Source organism: Limulus polyphemus, unplaced genomic scaffold (genome assembly GCF_000517525.1).
Source record: "Limulus polyphemus unplaced genomic scaffold, Limulus_polyphemus-2.1.2 Scaffold2536, whole genome shotgun sequence".
In the NCBI taxonomy this organism is placed as follows: domain Eukaryota; kingdom Metazoa; phylum Arthropoda; class Merostomata; order Xiphosura; family Limulidae; genus Limulus; species Limulus polyphemus.
In genome coordinates, this window is record NW_013668146.1 from 37,003 (window position 1) to 50,820 (window position 13,818).

Consider the following 13,818-nt stretch of genomic DNA (forward strand, 5'->3'; position numbering starts at 1 on the left):
AAGTGCCGGGCTGATTCATAAAATATAAACTTTTCTGTAGCTTCTACAGTGCTAAAGAATCGAGGCCAACATCCTCTTTCTTGGCCTTGTACGTTGGCATTCGTGTGCAAAACATGATACAACAGTGATGACTAAAGAGGTTGTTAACTGACTCTACTGTGACCTTCGGTCACTAAACTCCTACGCTTGTTTCTATAGCTTATGCATGTGCTGTGCTATTACTTACTGAAGCTCTAACCTCGTTCTTGATTACTTATCTCTCAAGGCTTATTTTTGTAACACACAGGCGTCTCCTTGTCCCCTTTCTTTTTTATATGTCCTTCAACTTGTTTACTCTCTTTTAACTTTTAAAGTCTTCATTTTTAATCATACCTTACTTAATTACTTTTATATTATTCAAATTCATAAAAGCAATGGATGAAATTTCCTCAAAATTTCCCGTTGCTTCAGTATCAGAGTAAAGTTGAAATTGTTAATAAGGAGATGACAGAGCTATGAGCTACAATAAGATAGAATCCTCAATAGCTGTAGCACTGGAAATTATTTTAGGTAGGATTAGAGTAAATTAATCTATGAGATCTTGGTCATAGTCAGATACATCAACCTCCTGAGTCCAAATCTGCATTTAGTTCTCAAATCGGGCAAGAGATGATGGAGCTATAAGCTAAAAGTTTGTACTTGAAAAAAAAAAAAACTCAGACCCATTCTATGGGCCACTATGCCATAGTTACAAATTTTGCTGCAAACAAGCTTAGACTTAAGAACTAATGAAGAGGATCATATTGCCATTCTTCAGATACATTTTTAACAAATTGGGTAACATTTTGTACTAAGTGTAGGATCACTAACAACCAATCTTGGAATTCAACTACAGGAATGATACTAAATGAAAATACGAATAATATTTTCCTTTAACTTATCACTGGGTGTTGTTTCTTTAGACTCTTTGACATCTTTTACTATTTGTTTTTATGTATTAAGCAATAATTGGTCTCCATCATTGAGCAAGATTATAGAATATAGAGCATATTTGCTTTAGTACTGATCATTTATTTATTTGTTCATCAAATAAACCCACCTCTTCTCATATTACTTCAAATTCAAAAACCCATTACAAATTCTTCCAACATCATTCATTAAAGCTACAAATAATCAAGATCATTCATTAAATAACCAAAGCACCCTCCCATGAAACCTACAGTTACCCATTCTGTCTTTTCCCAAAATTCAAGAAATAGTCAAATTTTACTCGTTCTTCATGTTTTTTGTTCATCTATCTGGACAAACTTAGACTGCTAAAATCAAACCTTTCTCCAAAGGAACATAAAGCACTAAAAGTGATGAAAGTATGATTTTACTGAAATCTGACAAATGTAAGGCTGTTGTTATCATGTATCGGATAGTATACCAGCACACACTCTTCAGTGATTCACCTCATTTCCAAAAATGGAAACTAACTTTTACAATTTATTTTACAGTTAGAAAGAACTTCTCAACTTTATACTGGTATGTATCAACTATTCAATTTCTTCATCTCTCAGATTCTCATACTTCTCAAATTTATGGTTTCCCCCAAATTCACAAACCTGTTTTCCCCCTTATGTCCTATTTTTTTAAGCATACCAAGCTTAAAATTATAACCTAGGAAAATTTATCACTTGAATGTTTTTTAAGTATGTTTCTCATACTTCCTCCTTCATAAAACATTCTGAAATGTTTATAAAAGAAACTCTGACAAGTTAGTCACTTTGTTCAGTTAGTTGCATTTGATGTAAAAAATCTGATCCCTCAAGTCTCCATTCTTGAAGCAATGAGTGCTGCTTTGGAATGACACCAAAATGATTCTAATCCTTGTTTTTGCCTAAACATCAACACTATAAGAAAATTTTCTTCTTTCCTCTTTCTAGTTTGAAGGTGTGAATTATATTCAAATTGATGGCCTACGTATAAGAAATCCTATAGCCCCAGTACTTTCCAATACATCTGTGATAAGAATTGAAGACACTGCTATCTCAAATTCACTTTATAAACCACTTTATTTGCTTTCAATATGTTGATGACATTTTTTCAGCCTTCAATAACCTTAACATTATTCATAGTTTTTCTTTCATCTAAATCAGATACATCCAAATGTAAAATTCATGATGGAAAAAGTTGTTGATGAAAATCGTCATTTCTAAGTGTTCTTGTTAAGAAGACAAACGTAGGCTTCCAAACCTCCTTATTTTGTAAGGATACTCACATTGGACTTTTATGTTCCATGGAATTCTCTTCATGACCAATGTAAAAAGCTAGGTGTATTAAACAGTGCTATCCATACAATAAAATCATAAGTTCCAACTTCAGTTGTTTCAAAAAAGAAAACGACAACATTACATTTCAGTTTTACATACAAAACAATTTACCTCCCACTGTTGATAATAAAGTAACTGCTTCTTTTGAAAATAGCCACAAATTAACATAAATGATTCTCCTGTTTCTTGTGTTTTATTGTTCACCCCAAACTTCCTTCATGCTATCAGAAAGTCTGAGTAAAAACAGTCAGAGAGTGTAAAATTGACATTAAAGTACAATTTACATTTTTACTGGAAAAAAGGCTAGGTCAACTGCTATCCAAAAAGTATATGGATAATAATGCAATTGAATGTACATATTGCAAAAGCTGTGATATTTGTGAGACAAACAGACAACTTTCTTGTCATTTGTGGGAACATTTAAAATCCCCATCTCATATTTTCGAACACATGCCCAGGAACAATCATTCTTTGATTTTTCTCAGGCAAAAATACTCAGTAGAGAGGACTAATAGGAGAAAAGTAAAAGAAGCCTGTTTATTAAAAACATATAACCCTTTTCTTAACAAATACAAAGGTGTTCATTTATATATCTATTTTAATTCCCTTCTTTCTTGTATATAGAACAAATTTCAGTACTTACACTCAGGCTTATTTATTATACCTACATTTGACAGTTCATTGATAGATTACTTTATTGTTTGTAGTTGGTTATTTGTATGCTTGTAGATTACTATGGTTTTAGATTATTACATGATTATTTTTTAAATTAAATTATGTTAGTCTCAGTTCTTGTATACCTACCACCTGATGAAATGTTGTGAATAAAATAAACAAATGTTTTACTATGTACAACCAGTAAAAACTTGTGAATTTTACAAACATAGAGTTTCTAATATTTAATTCATGAAATAGCTTCAGTTAAAAAAAAAAGAATTAGAATCTCTAATGTTCAGAGCTGAGTAAAAGAAATATTCTTGAACTTCTCTTAATCACAGTCTTTTCTGCTACTTTGCATATCTGTGGCCTGTTTTCCTTTTCCTTCTGCTTGTGGAACCAAAAAATAGTAGTGAGTGGTTTTGTGAAGCTTTCCTAACATCAGTTGGTATATTACAAGGTATTTTAGTAAACTGATTTTGTTTGAAGAAGCACAAGATCAACTGTCATGCATACCAAGTAGCTATTGAAACAAGTTTGGAGTGTTTTCATTTTGTGAAGCTGCTTTCTCCTAAGCCTATTAAAAATAAGAAGAATAAAATTTAATCATACAAGGCTGGAATGTTTATTAAAATTATATTGTCTTTTCATATAAATGCAGATGAAGTTTGACTGTTGCTGGTTGTTGTTTACCTGTAAGGTATTAAACTGATGAAAATTTTACATCTAATTATCTGGATGTTATCCTGTTCTGTTGGTATACATACTGAATATTTTTAACCATTTTTGTTCTTAATCATATAATAGGCTGTACAGTAACAAATTTTATGTTTGTGTGGTGTGCCAGTTGAAAATATTTCCAGTATATTTTTGAAACTTTGCGAGATATAAAATTTTAACTTTTAAGTTAGTTTTTACACAGCAATATGACATAAGCATTACTATTATTCTGTTACAGTATTTTATCCAACCATAATTCAAGTTTTAATTTTAATTTCTTCATTGTTTCCAGATCTAGAGAAAATGAAACACATTGATCTATTGCAAGATCAGTATATGTTCAGAGGTGGTCTGACTTCTCATTTGTAGATTTTTTTCTCTTTGTTTATAAGGCTTTTAGATTATTTAGCTATTTAGAAGCACAAACTATAGATATTGACAAGTCAGAATATAAAATATTAACCTCTTCATGCTTTACTGAGATAACTATTTGTTCAACCCACATTGACATGCCGCTCCCATATTCTCTGTGTTTTAAGAAATTTCCATACTCCTTTCTGACATTGTTATTGGACACTTTATAACCAATAGAAAGAGCAAATTCTAATCTACCTCAAACAGAAAAGTAAACACCAATATTTTGCCTTTAGAGCTTACTGTGTTTATACTAAAGATATTGCTCCAAACACAAATTAAAGTTTTAACCTATTTCTAGGCCAGTTAGAAAGCCAGATGAATTATAATTGTTTTGAGATGTTCTATTCTGGTGTCTGATATGATTTTTATGTTCTAAAATTGCATATTTCAAAGCTTCATGAATTGTTTTTTTTCTACAGAATATTGAGAAAAAACACTAAGCCATGTACCAGAGTACAAAAGGTCTGCAGGCTAAAGTAAATGTTAAAGTTATTGGTTTTTATGTATCTTATTTATTTATTTATATATGTATTTTTAACAGGACCAGGCATGGCTTGTTGGTTAGGGCACTTGGCTTACAACCTGAGTTTTGCAAGTTTGAATTCCCATCACCGAACATGCTCGTCCACTATGGTGGCTTACTGGGCCAGCCACTTGGGTGTAAAAATTCTTAGCTTAAAAATTACTGCTGGACTCCAAACTAGTTGGGATTAAGATCATAATAGGGAAAAAAATCAACAAAAGTATAATGCAAAAACTAGAAACTTAATAGGTTAGATAAGAAAACTGAAAAAGAATTAAGTAAAAAATTTCTCACAATTTGCTTTTGCTGACATAACTGCTAAAGTAACTCAATTGTTTGTTTACCCTAGCTTTACCTAAGCTCTCAGCAGGTTATTTATTGTTTTGTTACACTAGTTAAACACAGTTCAAAGAGCAATAAAACAATAAAATTAAATGAAAGTATATGTGAAACTGTTAGGAGCTGTAGGATGTTCAGGGTAAATAATTGTAATTGTCTGTTACAATCTGCTGTCATGCAAGATTAAAAACTGTATTTTTGATGTTATTTCTTATTTTTCAACTTTTGATATAGATGATTATGCTGTAGTTCATACTAGGATAGAGAAGATAATAAAATTTAAAGTTTTACCAAAAAATAACTTTTATTTTTACTCATTTAGGAGGTTCTAACAGTTATGCAAATGAAATATGACAACTGTAACATGAAAAGAAATATTTCTGTTCTTAGTATGAAAATCATATTTCACTCAAACTGACTTAGTAAAGGCTTTCTAAGTTCACAGACAAATCTTTTGTAAAAAATACTTTATTAATTTTGTGTGTGTGTGTATGTGTGTGTGTGAGTATAGGATATTTATAATACTTATTAAAAGCTTGTAAAATTTTATGAAAATAAACTTAGCACATTCAGAATTGTATGTATAGCTTCATATTTGCAAAGTTAGTAAAACTGACTCCTCCTGTATACACAAGTTTAATCAATTGTTAAAATAATCAAAAACAGTAATGATTGGAAACACTAATTTCAGTTAGTTGATTATTTTTGTCAAAATTGATTTAATCATAGTTTTGAGTAATCACTACTCAAGGAAGTTAATTAAATTGTATTTAATATTACAGGAACATGTAAAATATTGTCTTCACATTAACAGGTCAGATTGCAGCAAATATTCGTGAAGAAATGCGACGTTTACAGCGTCATAAACAGATGCACTTTTTCCTGTCAGGAAACCAAACTCCAGACTATCCTTTAGTTTCAATAGGCACATCTCCATCTGTTGGATCTCAAGGCCAGGGTCTACAGTCTGCCACCCGTAAGGACCAACCCCTTTTCACCTTCCGTCAAGTTGGACTTATCTGTGAGCGCATGTTGAAAGAGCGAGAAACACAGATCAAGGAAGAATATGACCATGTCTTGAATACTAAATTAGCAGGTACTGTATGTACATATGTAAATTTGTATTTTTGAGTGAATCCACAAATAAATGAGTGATTTTTAATCAGAATGTTTAATCTATTTTTGTGATAAACATGTTTTAAATTTTGACACTGAAAGCTGTAACTTAGAAATTGTTAATCATATCTGTAAATGTGTAGCATTATATTTAAATATTGAAACCATGCCCTAACATAGTCCATTATCTTGACTTGAAAACTTGTACTTCTTAAAAGTTTATTATTATGTATACTGTCAGTGTAGTTTGTCTTTTGCCAACATAACAGACTTTGTATGTTAAGTCATAATGCACACACACACACCTGTGTACTATCCAGTTTCTGTATGTGGTGTTTGATTGTCTCTTTTTTGAGTATCTGGGTAATGAATTTGAATATGCTGACAACCATAAGTTGTAGTGCAACAAGCATATAAACTTCAGAATTCATTTTACCATAAATATCCATTGATAATAAGCAGCTGAGTGTGCAAGTGAATGCTAACTTGATATCTTGAGTTTTTGATAGCATACAGGTAGATATGGCTTTCATAGTTTCACTCATGATTTCTTATCTCAAATCCAAACATGATTAACATTGTTCTCTTTTAGTAAGAGGTTGGGGTAGACTACTCAGCTATAACTGTTAGTTTTTATTATATCATAATTTGATTTCTTTATTCTTTTTGAACTTGTATGAAGAATCCTCTCTGTGGATGCAACAGTTTAGCTATTCATTGTTGAAGTAGAGTTCATCTATTATTACTATCCTGTTAACAACTTTCAATACCACTATATTGCATTTCAAAGTGCTTGAAATAACAGTAATGCTGTGAATTTATATAGATTTTCATATAAATCCATTTTGCTCCTACAAATAAATATGGAAAATAATCATCAGTAGAAACCCAAAATTCTGAAGAATAAAGAAATCTTCAGTTTGACCTGTAACAAAAAAACAGATTTATTACATATGTATTTATAAAGTATAGTGTATTGGTGCATACACTGGACATGTTCGACTACTTCCATTTTTTATTTTGTGGCATGGAAACTTATTAAATATATTTGATGATGAGGAATCCACTTTTTAGAAGATAAAAGTTTGGAGACGGTTTGAATGGGTAATGAGGAAAACTTTATTATAAATGTACAACATTTCGACAAAATCAGGTAACAGTAGTTTACATGGACACAGGAATATATATACAGTATGCAACAGAGAGGTCACATGACCAGAGTATATTTTTAATGATAAAATTTTAATGGGAGACATTTTATTGCTATCCAAGTGAATTTCCTTATCTGTAATTCATCATTATCCTGTTGTATGCATTAGTGCTTCTTTTTATCTCATTAAACATTAATGTTTTTTCAGGTTTCATTCCTCTTTCTTTAAGATTCTGCTCATCCAAATATTTTAGATACTTTTGCTTTTCACTATAGCAGCTGATGATGCCAGTAGATTTACATTGTTTACTTTTTAAATCTCAGAGCAACAGAAGCAAAAGTAAGAATTTGATTGGATATTTATGGTAAGATTATGGCAACTGGATATCTCTTGTTGTTTTGTTTAGTAGCCTATATGATCATACAAACCTAATTAGTTAAAAATTGTTTTTATTAATAGATACAAATTACCAACTAGTTTTTATAATAATGGCTTGGCTCTTAATCTGCTGCCATTGATAGTGACTGTGTAACAAAGCTGTCTTTTTTTTTTTGGCTTTAAGTAGTATCCACAGTTTATTTTAGGATAACAGATAAAATAACAAACAGCATTACACAAAATATTTTTGAAATTTGTAATATTTTATGGAGGCATAAAACACCTCCGGTGTTGAGGAAACTTGTGAACAGAGTATAATAATAATAAAAGCAGTTTTTCAAGCTATCTGTTCTACTTGTATTTGTTGAAATGAAAATAAAAGAAGTTCCAAGTGGTTGTACAAGTGGCATGAGTTTACCTACTATTTGCAGCTACCCTTTTTCTTTTCTTTTTTGGAGGATATTTCCATTTTTTTAGAAAAGAAAAATCAATAAACATGCTTTAAATTTATAACTACAACTACATTATCACTAATGTCAGTTTAAACCAAAATCCACTCTGTGTTTCTGGGTAGTGAGTGTTGTCATCACTTAGTTATAAAAACTAGTAGTAATAAAAAAAAATTCTAGTGTAAACTATGTTATAATTACCCCTTGAAGTTAGCTTTTTTTTTCAGAATCTGCTGTTCCTTTAAAAAGCTTAAATACAAGGTGAAACAGGAATTACCAGCCAATAATAGATGAACATATAGAATACTCAATGCTATGTACACAAAACAATTGGTATTTTTAGGGAGCTAACCCCTATATTATGTATGAAATGAAGGAGTAAAAAAAATCAGTACACATAATATTAAATTATATTACACACATTCATAGAATACATTTTCAGTCAAGAAAAAATGTTGCAAAACAAGTAATAAAAGGGATGGCATAGACAAAAAAAAAAAAATACAAACAAGAACATAAGGATGATACAGATATACATAGATCATCCCTACATGACTTTCAATTTAAAAATTTAATGTTACACTGTAAAATGCATACTTTAATATTACTGTAGTTGGAAGATATATTTTCATGACTGTTGGTATGCTGTTTATTTATCATGATTTTATGGTTATCTCAGGGTAGGTATCAATGTAGTGTAACTAAGAGCCTAAGACTAAGTTGAGTCAAAACATGTCTTGATCATCACAGACTCTTGCTTTGAGGTCAGTCAATTTGACCCACCCTTGTAATGATTTTGTACTGGTGCATTTTATGATATAATATTAAATGTTAATATTGAAAGTCATGTTGGAATGATTTATGTATCATCTGTATATTCTTGTTTGCATTCTTTTTGCCACTACCATCCCTATATAATTTACATTTACAAAATGTTTTTTATTACTTGCTTAATAGTGAACTAGTAAGTTGAGGTTTACATAACATTCATTTGATATTGTGTTGCAAAAACTTTATTCAGTAGTTTCATTCTTACATAATGTTTATTTTTACACAAAAAACAAACTTCAATATTCAAAGAAAAGTTTTCAATCAGTACTTTTTTAATTATTTTAACTGTAGGTCTTTTTTTTAGTTTGTTTTTATCTCTGTTATTCAAAGAATCATAGAGTATAAACATTTCAGTTTGTCAGCAAAAAATTTGAAAACAAGTTTAAAGAATAAGATTTTTCAGGTTGGTTGTGCATGGGCAAACAAATTGTTTTTATTTATATATTAATTAATTTATTGATTATTTTTCCAGGGTGATGCATTTGTTTTGCACTTTATTTTGTGATTAAATCCTTCATCAAGTAGAAATATTTTTGTCAGAAAAAATTAAATAGGTTGTGAGTTCATTACAGAAGTTGCGTGTAGTATATTTATAGTATATTTCCAATTTGCCTTGTGTCTAATGCCTTTGTCCTTGAAGCTATTCCAAGAATTGAAATATTACATTCCTGAGGAATTTAACTTTGCTTGTGGAATTTCATCTTTTTAGTTGACTTTTCCATTTGTGAATGCATGGTCCATCCATATTCTTTTAGTTATTACCAATGCAAGTCATTTGACTTGCCTCATAACGTGCTTCCAGTGTGTTTATTTCGGATACTAATAAGTCCATAAAAGATTTTCACAGGCTATCTAATAACTTAATATTTATCCCTAATCCATATGATGGACTAAAATGATACATAGGTCTACATCATAAAAGTTTAAATGTAAACAATCCACACGGAGATGAAAAAATAAAAACCATGCATACCTCTAAAATAAATCATTGATCCAGTATCACAGTGTGCATCTTTTTCAAGGAATTAACTGATAGAGTATTATTTGATTTATAAGTTAAATTACATTAGTTGATAATTTACCAACTTGTAACAAAAAAACAACAAGTTAATTATGAATTTTTTTTTTCAAGTTATGAACAGTAAATCCAAGTAAAATTAGGTTCATGTTTTCCATAATTTAGTTTACTTTCTATCGTATGAAAATTTCCTGAAGATGACACTGTATTCAAATATGATTGGGCACCACACAGTGCCATCTAGAAACAGTACTATATAACCTAACTTAATAATTATTCACTCGAAAGTAATCAACAAAAATGTCCCTACACAGATACTGTTGGAAATAATTTAGGCCTGACCTTGAATGTATGAGAAGATAACTTGGACAATCAGTGTGGATTTTGATTATAACATCATCGATGAATCTTTTAAGATGTTGCTTTGCAGCTGTTAAAAGTACATGAAGAGACGTGGCTGACGTCAGGCCCAATACTGACACTGACATGCCAGTGCACAGGCCTAATGTTAATATTGAAAGTAATTGAAATATTGAAAGTAATCAACAAAAATGTCCCTACACAGATACTGTTGGAAATAATTTAGGCCTGACCTTGAATGTATGAGAAGATAACTTGGACAATCAGTGTGGATTTTGATTATAACATCATCGATGAATCTTTTAAGATGTTGCTTTGCAGCTGTTAAAAGTACATGAAGAGACGTGGCTGACGTCAGGCCCAATACTGACACTGACATGCCAGTGCACAGGCCTAATGTTAATATTGAAAATGGAATGCCATCTAATTCTAATGTTAAAAAAAGAAAAGTCAACGTTTTTGACATTAAAAAACAAAAGTCAACCAATGAACATGGTAAATTATTAGGTACAGACATTTTATAAAGTTTAAACATTCTATAAAAAGTAATTAAAATACAGAATAAAAGGATGGTATAAATTCTTTGTTCTTATTCTAAATTCACTCACTTCCATGAATTTACAGTTAAAGATTTCTTTTCCTTTACCCAAGAAAGTTCCAAAATTAATAATGCCAATCAATATATACTTGCTAGTTTTGACATTGAATCTTTATTCACAAACATTCCACTTGAAGAAACTATACAAATAGTCTTAAAAAAACTTTTTGTGTACAAAAACAAAACATATACAAGCTTTAATCGCCAACAATTCAAAAAATTACTTAAACTTGCCCTCAAGAATAATCACTGCCTTTAAAGGTCAGCTGTATGACCAAATAGATGCCGTGGCAATGGGATCACCTCTAGTGTGGACTCCTGCTAACATATTTCTTTGTCACTATGAGCATTCCTGTCCCATTGAATACAAACTGGCTTAATATAGAAGGTATGTTGATGATTCGTTTTTACTCTTTCGAAGCTATATTCACATCAAACAGTTTTTAGATTATTTAAATTTGAAACACCCTAACATTAATTTTACTTGTGAAACTGAAAAAAAAAAGGTAAATTGATATCCAAATCAACAGATTAGATAACTACTTCACAAAATCCATTTATCATAAAGAAACATATACAGGCTTACATAATTGATTCGACAGTTTTATTCTGAGCCTTCTCAATAGAACAACTAACATTGTTCTAACTATTTCTCTCCTCTTACCGAAATCACCACCTTACAGAACATCTTTATAAACAATGGCTATCCTATGCATTTTATTCAAGCCCTAACACGCAAGTTCCTTTCTCACAAATTTGAACCCCCCCAAAAAACATATATTGTTGATAAATACCCATTAAGATTGATCATTCCTTTTTTTTAGATAAGCACAGTTTCATACTGAAATAACAAATTTTAATAATAATTAAAACATTTTATCCACAAGTTCAGCTACAAATGATATTTAAATCATCTTTCAAAATGCAAAATCTATTCCGATCTAAAGACCTATTACCTACCCCTATGCATTCCAGGATCGTATATAAATACACATGGTGGCTGTAATGCCACTTACATTGGCAAAACTGTATGCCAGTTACACCTGTGAGCCTGCAAACATATGGGAGTATTAAGCAGAACTGATAAAAAACTATCAAATCCACCAGACTCTACAATCTGCACACACATAGTGAAAACACTGACCACTCTGTCTTGATTACGAATTTCAAAGTCATCTCATCTGGATCATCAAACATTGAACTTTTAATTAAAGAAAGTTTATTTATTATAAATGAACTCCCAACTTTAAGTAATAACAAAACTTCACTACAATTAAGTCTGTTCTAAATACTTGTATAATATTGTTGCATTCTTCTATTCTCTGTTTATTTGATTGTCTTTTAATTTATTTCATACTTTTATTTTATATTTTAATTACTTTTTATAGAATGTTTAAACTTGATAAAATGTCTGTACCTAATAATTTACCATGTTCAATACAGCTTGTTGAAGATGGAATATGTGTATTCCGAAACGTTCAAGAATTAAATGTTTGTTACTGAACATACACGTTTCAAATGTTCATTGTTGCTGTCATTGTCCTGTTGTTCAGTATTAAAGCAAAGTCTGAGGACCTTCCAAACATTTGTGCCTTTGAAATTGTGATGGTGTTACCAGTTTACACTGCTGAAGCCAAATATAGTTTTTCAGTTATGATAAGAGTGAAAACAGATTGGTAGGGTAGGCTAAAGCCTGATACTTTAATTAACTTGATTTGTGTAAACATGAGTGATTATGACATAGATTATTTGGATGCACAAAGTGCTGTGTTGAGGTGGTTATTGGATGTCAAATGCTGACCTGAAGGGGTCAAGTATAAGCGAAAGTAGTAGTAATCTAATAAGGTGGATGTGTCAGTGGTTGAACTATCAGAAACTGATACAGACAGTGATTCTTCTGATGATGGTGTTATAAATGATTAAGTTTCACCTTTAGGTTAACATGTTTCAGCACTGTCCAACTGTTCAGTTATACTTTCTTCATTGTTTGTTGAGGAAATTAAAATAAGACAAACTATAAAATAATGTCCTTGATTTATGTAATTTGGGGTTTTATTACTATTTTTAAGCCCATGTTTTAATTTAAAAAGGGCATTTCATTCATCACCAGTCTTCAATTGTTAACCTCTGTTTTCAATATATTGTAAATATTTGCACAGTAGCCTTCACCTTGAAAGTCTGATACAACAGTGTCCTCTGCTTGATATATTAATTGGTCTTAAAGATTAACATGAGTAAAGGCTGATATTCTTTAAATAAGTCCTGGTAAAATTCCCGAAAACAATAAAAATACTTTTTCCATTTTTATTTGATATTTCAACAAGGTCATTTGATTTGCAATCTCTTAAGAATAAAAACTTATTTAAGCTATCAGGAACACTCCCTGTGATCTAAATTCAATTTTTGAATATATTGCATGGATTAAATCAAAAAATGTAGAAATTCATGAAGAAATGCAACTTTACATGAGGGAATGTAATCTTCCTGATAGCTTTCCACCGAGTGAATATAATTTTATTTCATTATTTCTATTAGTATATTCCTGTTGTGACATTTTCCAAAATGAGTTTGAAATTTCAAATATTAATTGGTTTTCTGCTATAATGCTGCCAATTTACACATAAGCAATGTCTTTCATTGGTTAGCATATAATATTAATATTTAGGCGAGAAGGGGGTCTTTTATTTGTCATTCGTTGCCTTTGATGAAGCAAAAACATCTTTATGTTACTCAGGTTTATGCACATAATAAATTATGTCTGGAAAGTACCACTTTAATGAATTTTGGTTGTGTGATGAAAAATACATTTCATGGGTTGTGAAGCAAAGGGGAATTTTTGAGGAAATTTCATCCATTGCTTCTGTGAATTTGAATACACTAAATGTAATGAACTAAGTTATATATTAAAATGAAAACTTAAGAGATAGAAAGAGAATAAATAAGTCGAAGGACATATAACGAGTCAAC

The 13,818-nt window shown here is 30.5% G+C and overlaps 1 protein-coding gene across 3 annotated transcripts in view; it reads left to right on the forward strand.

Moving 5' to 3' along the window:
• Positions 1 to 13,818, forward strand: part of LOC106467231 (akirin-2-like) — a 69,921-nt gene that overhangs the window by 36,996 nt on the left and 19,107 nt on the right. For all 3 annotated transcript variants that reach the window (XM_022395365.1, XM_022395366.1, XM_013927559.2), the window contains one exon: positions 5,765 to 6,046. In XM_022395365.1, coding sequence (XP_022251073.1) covers positions 5,765 to 6,046 — 282 coding nt within the window. The remainder of the gene's footprint in view (positions 1 to 5,764; positions 6,047 to 13,818) is intronic.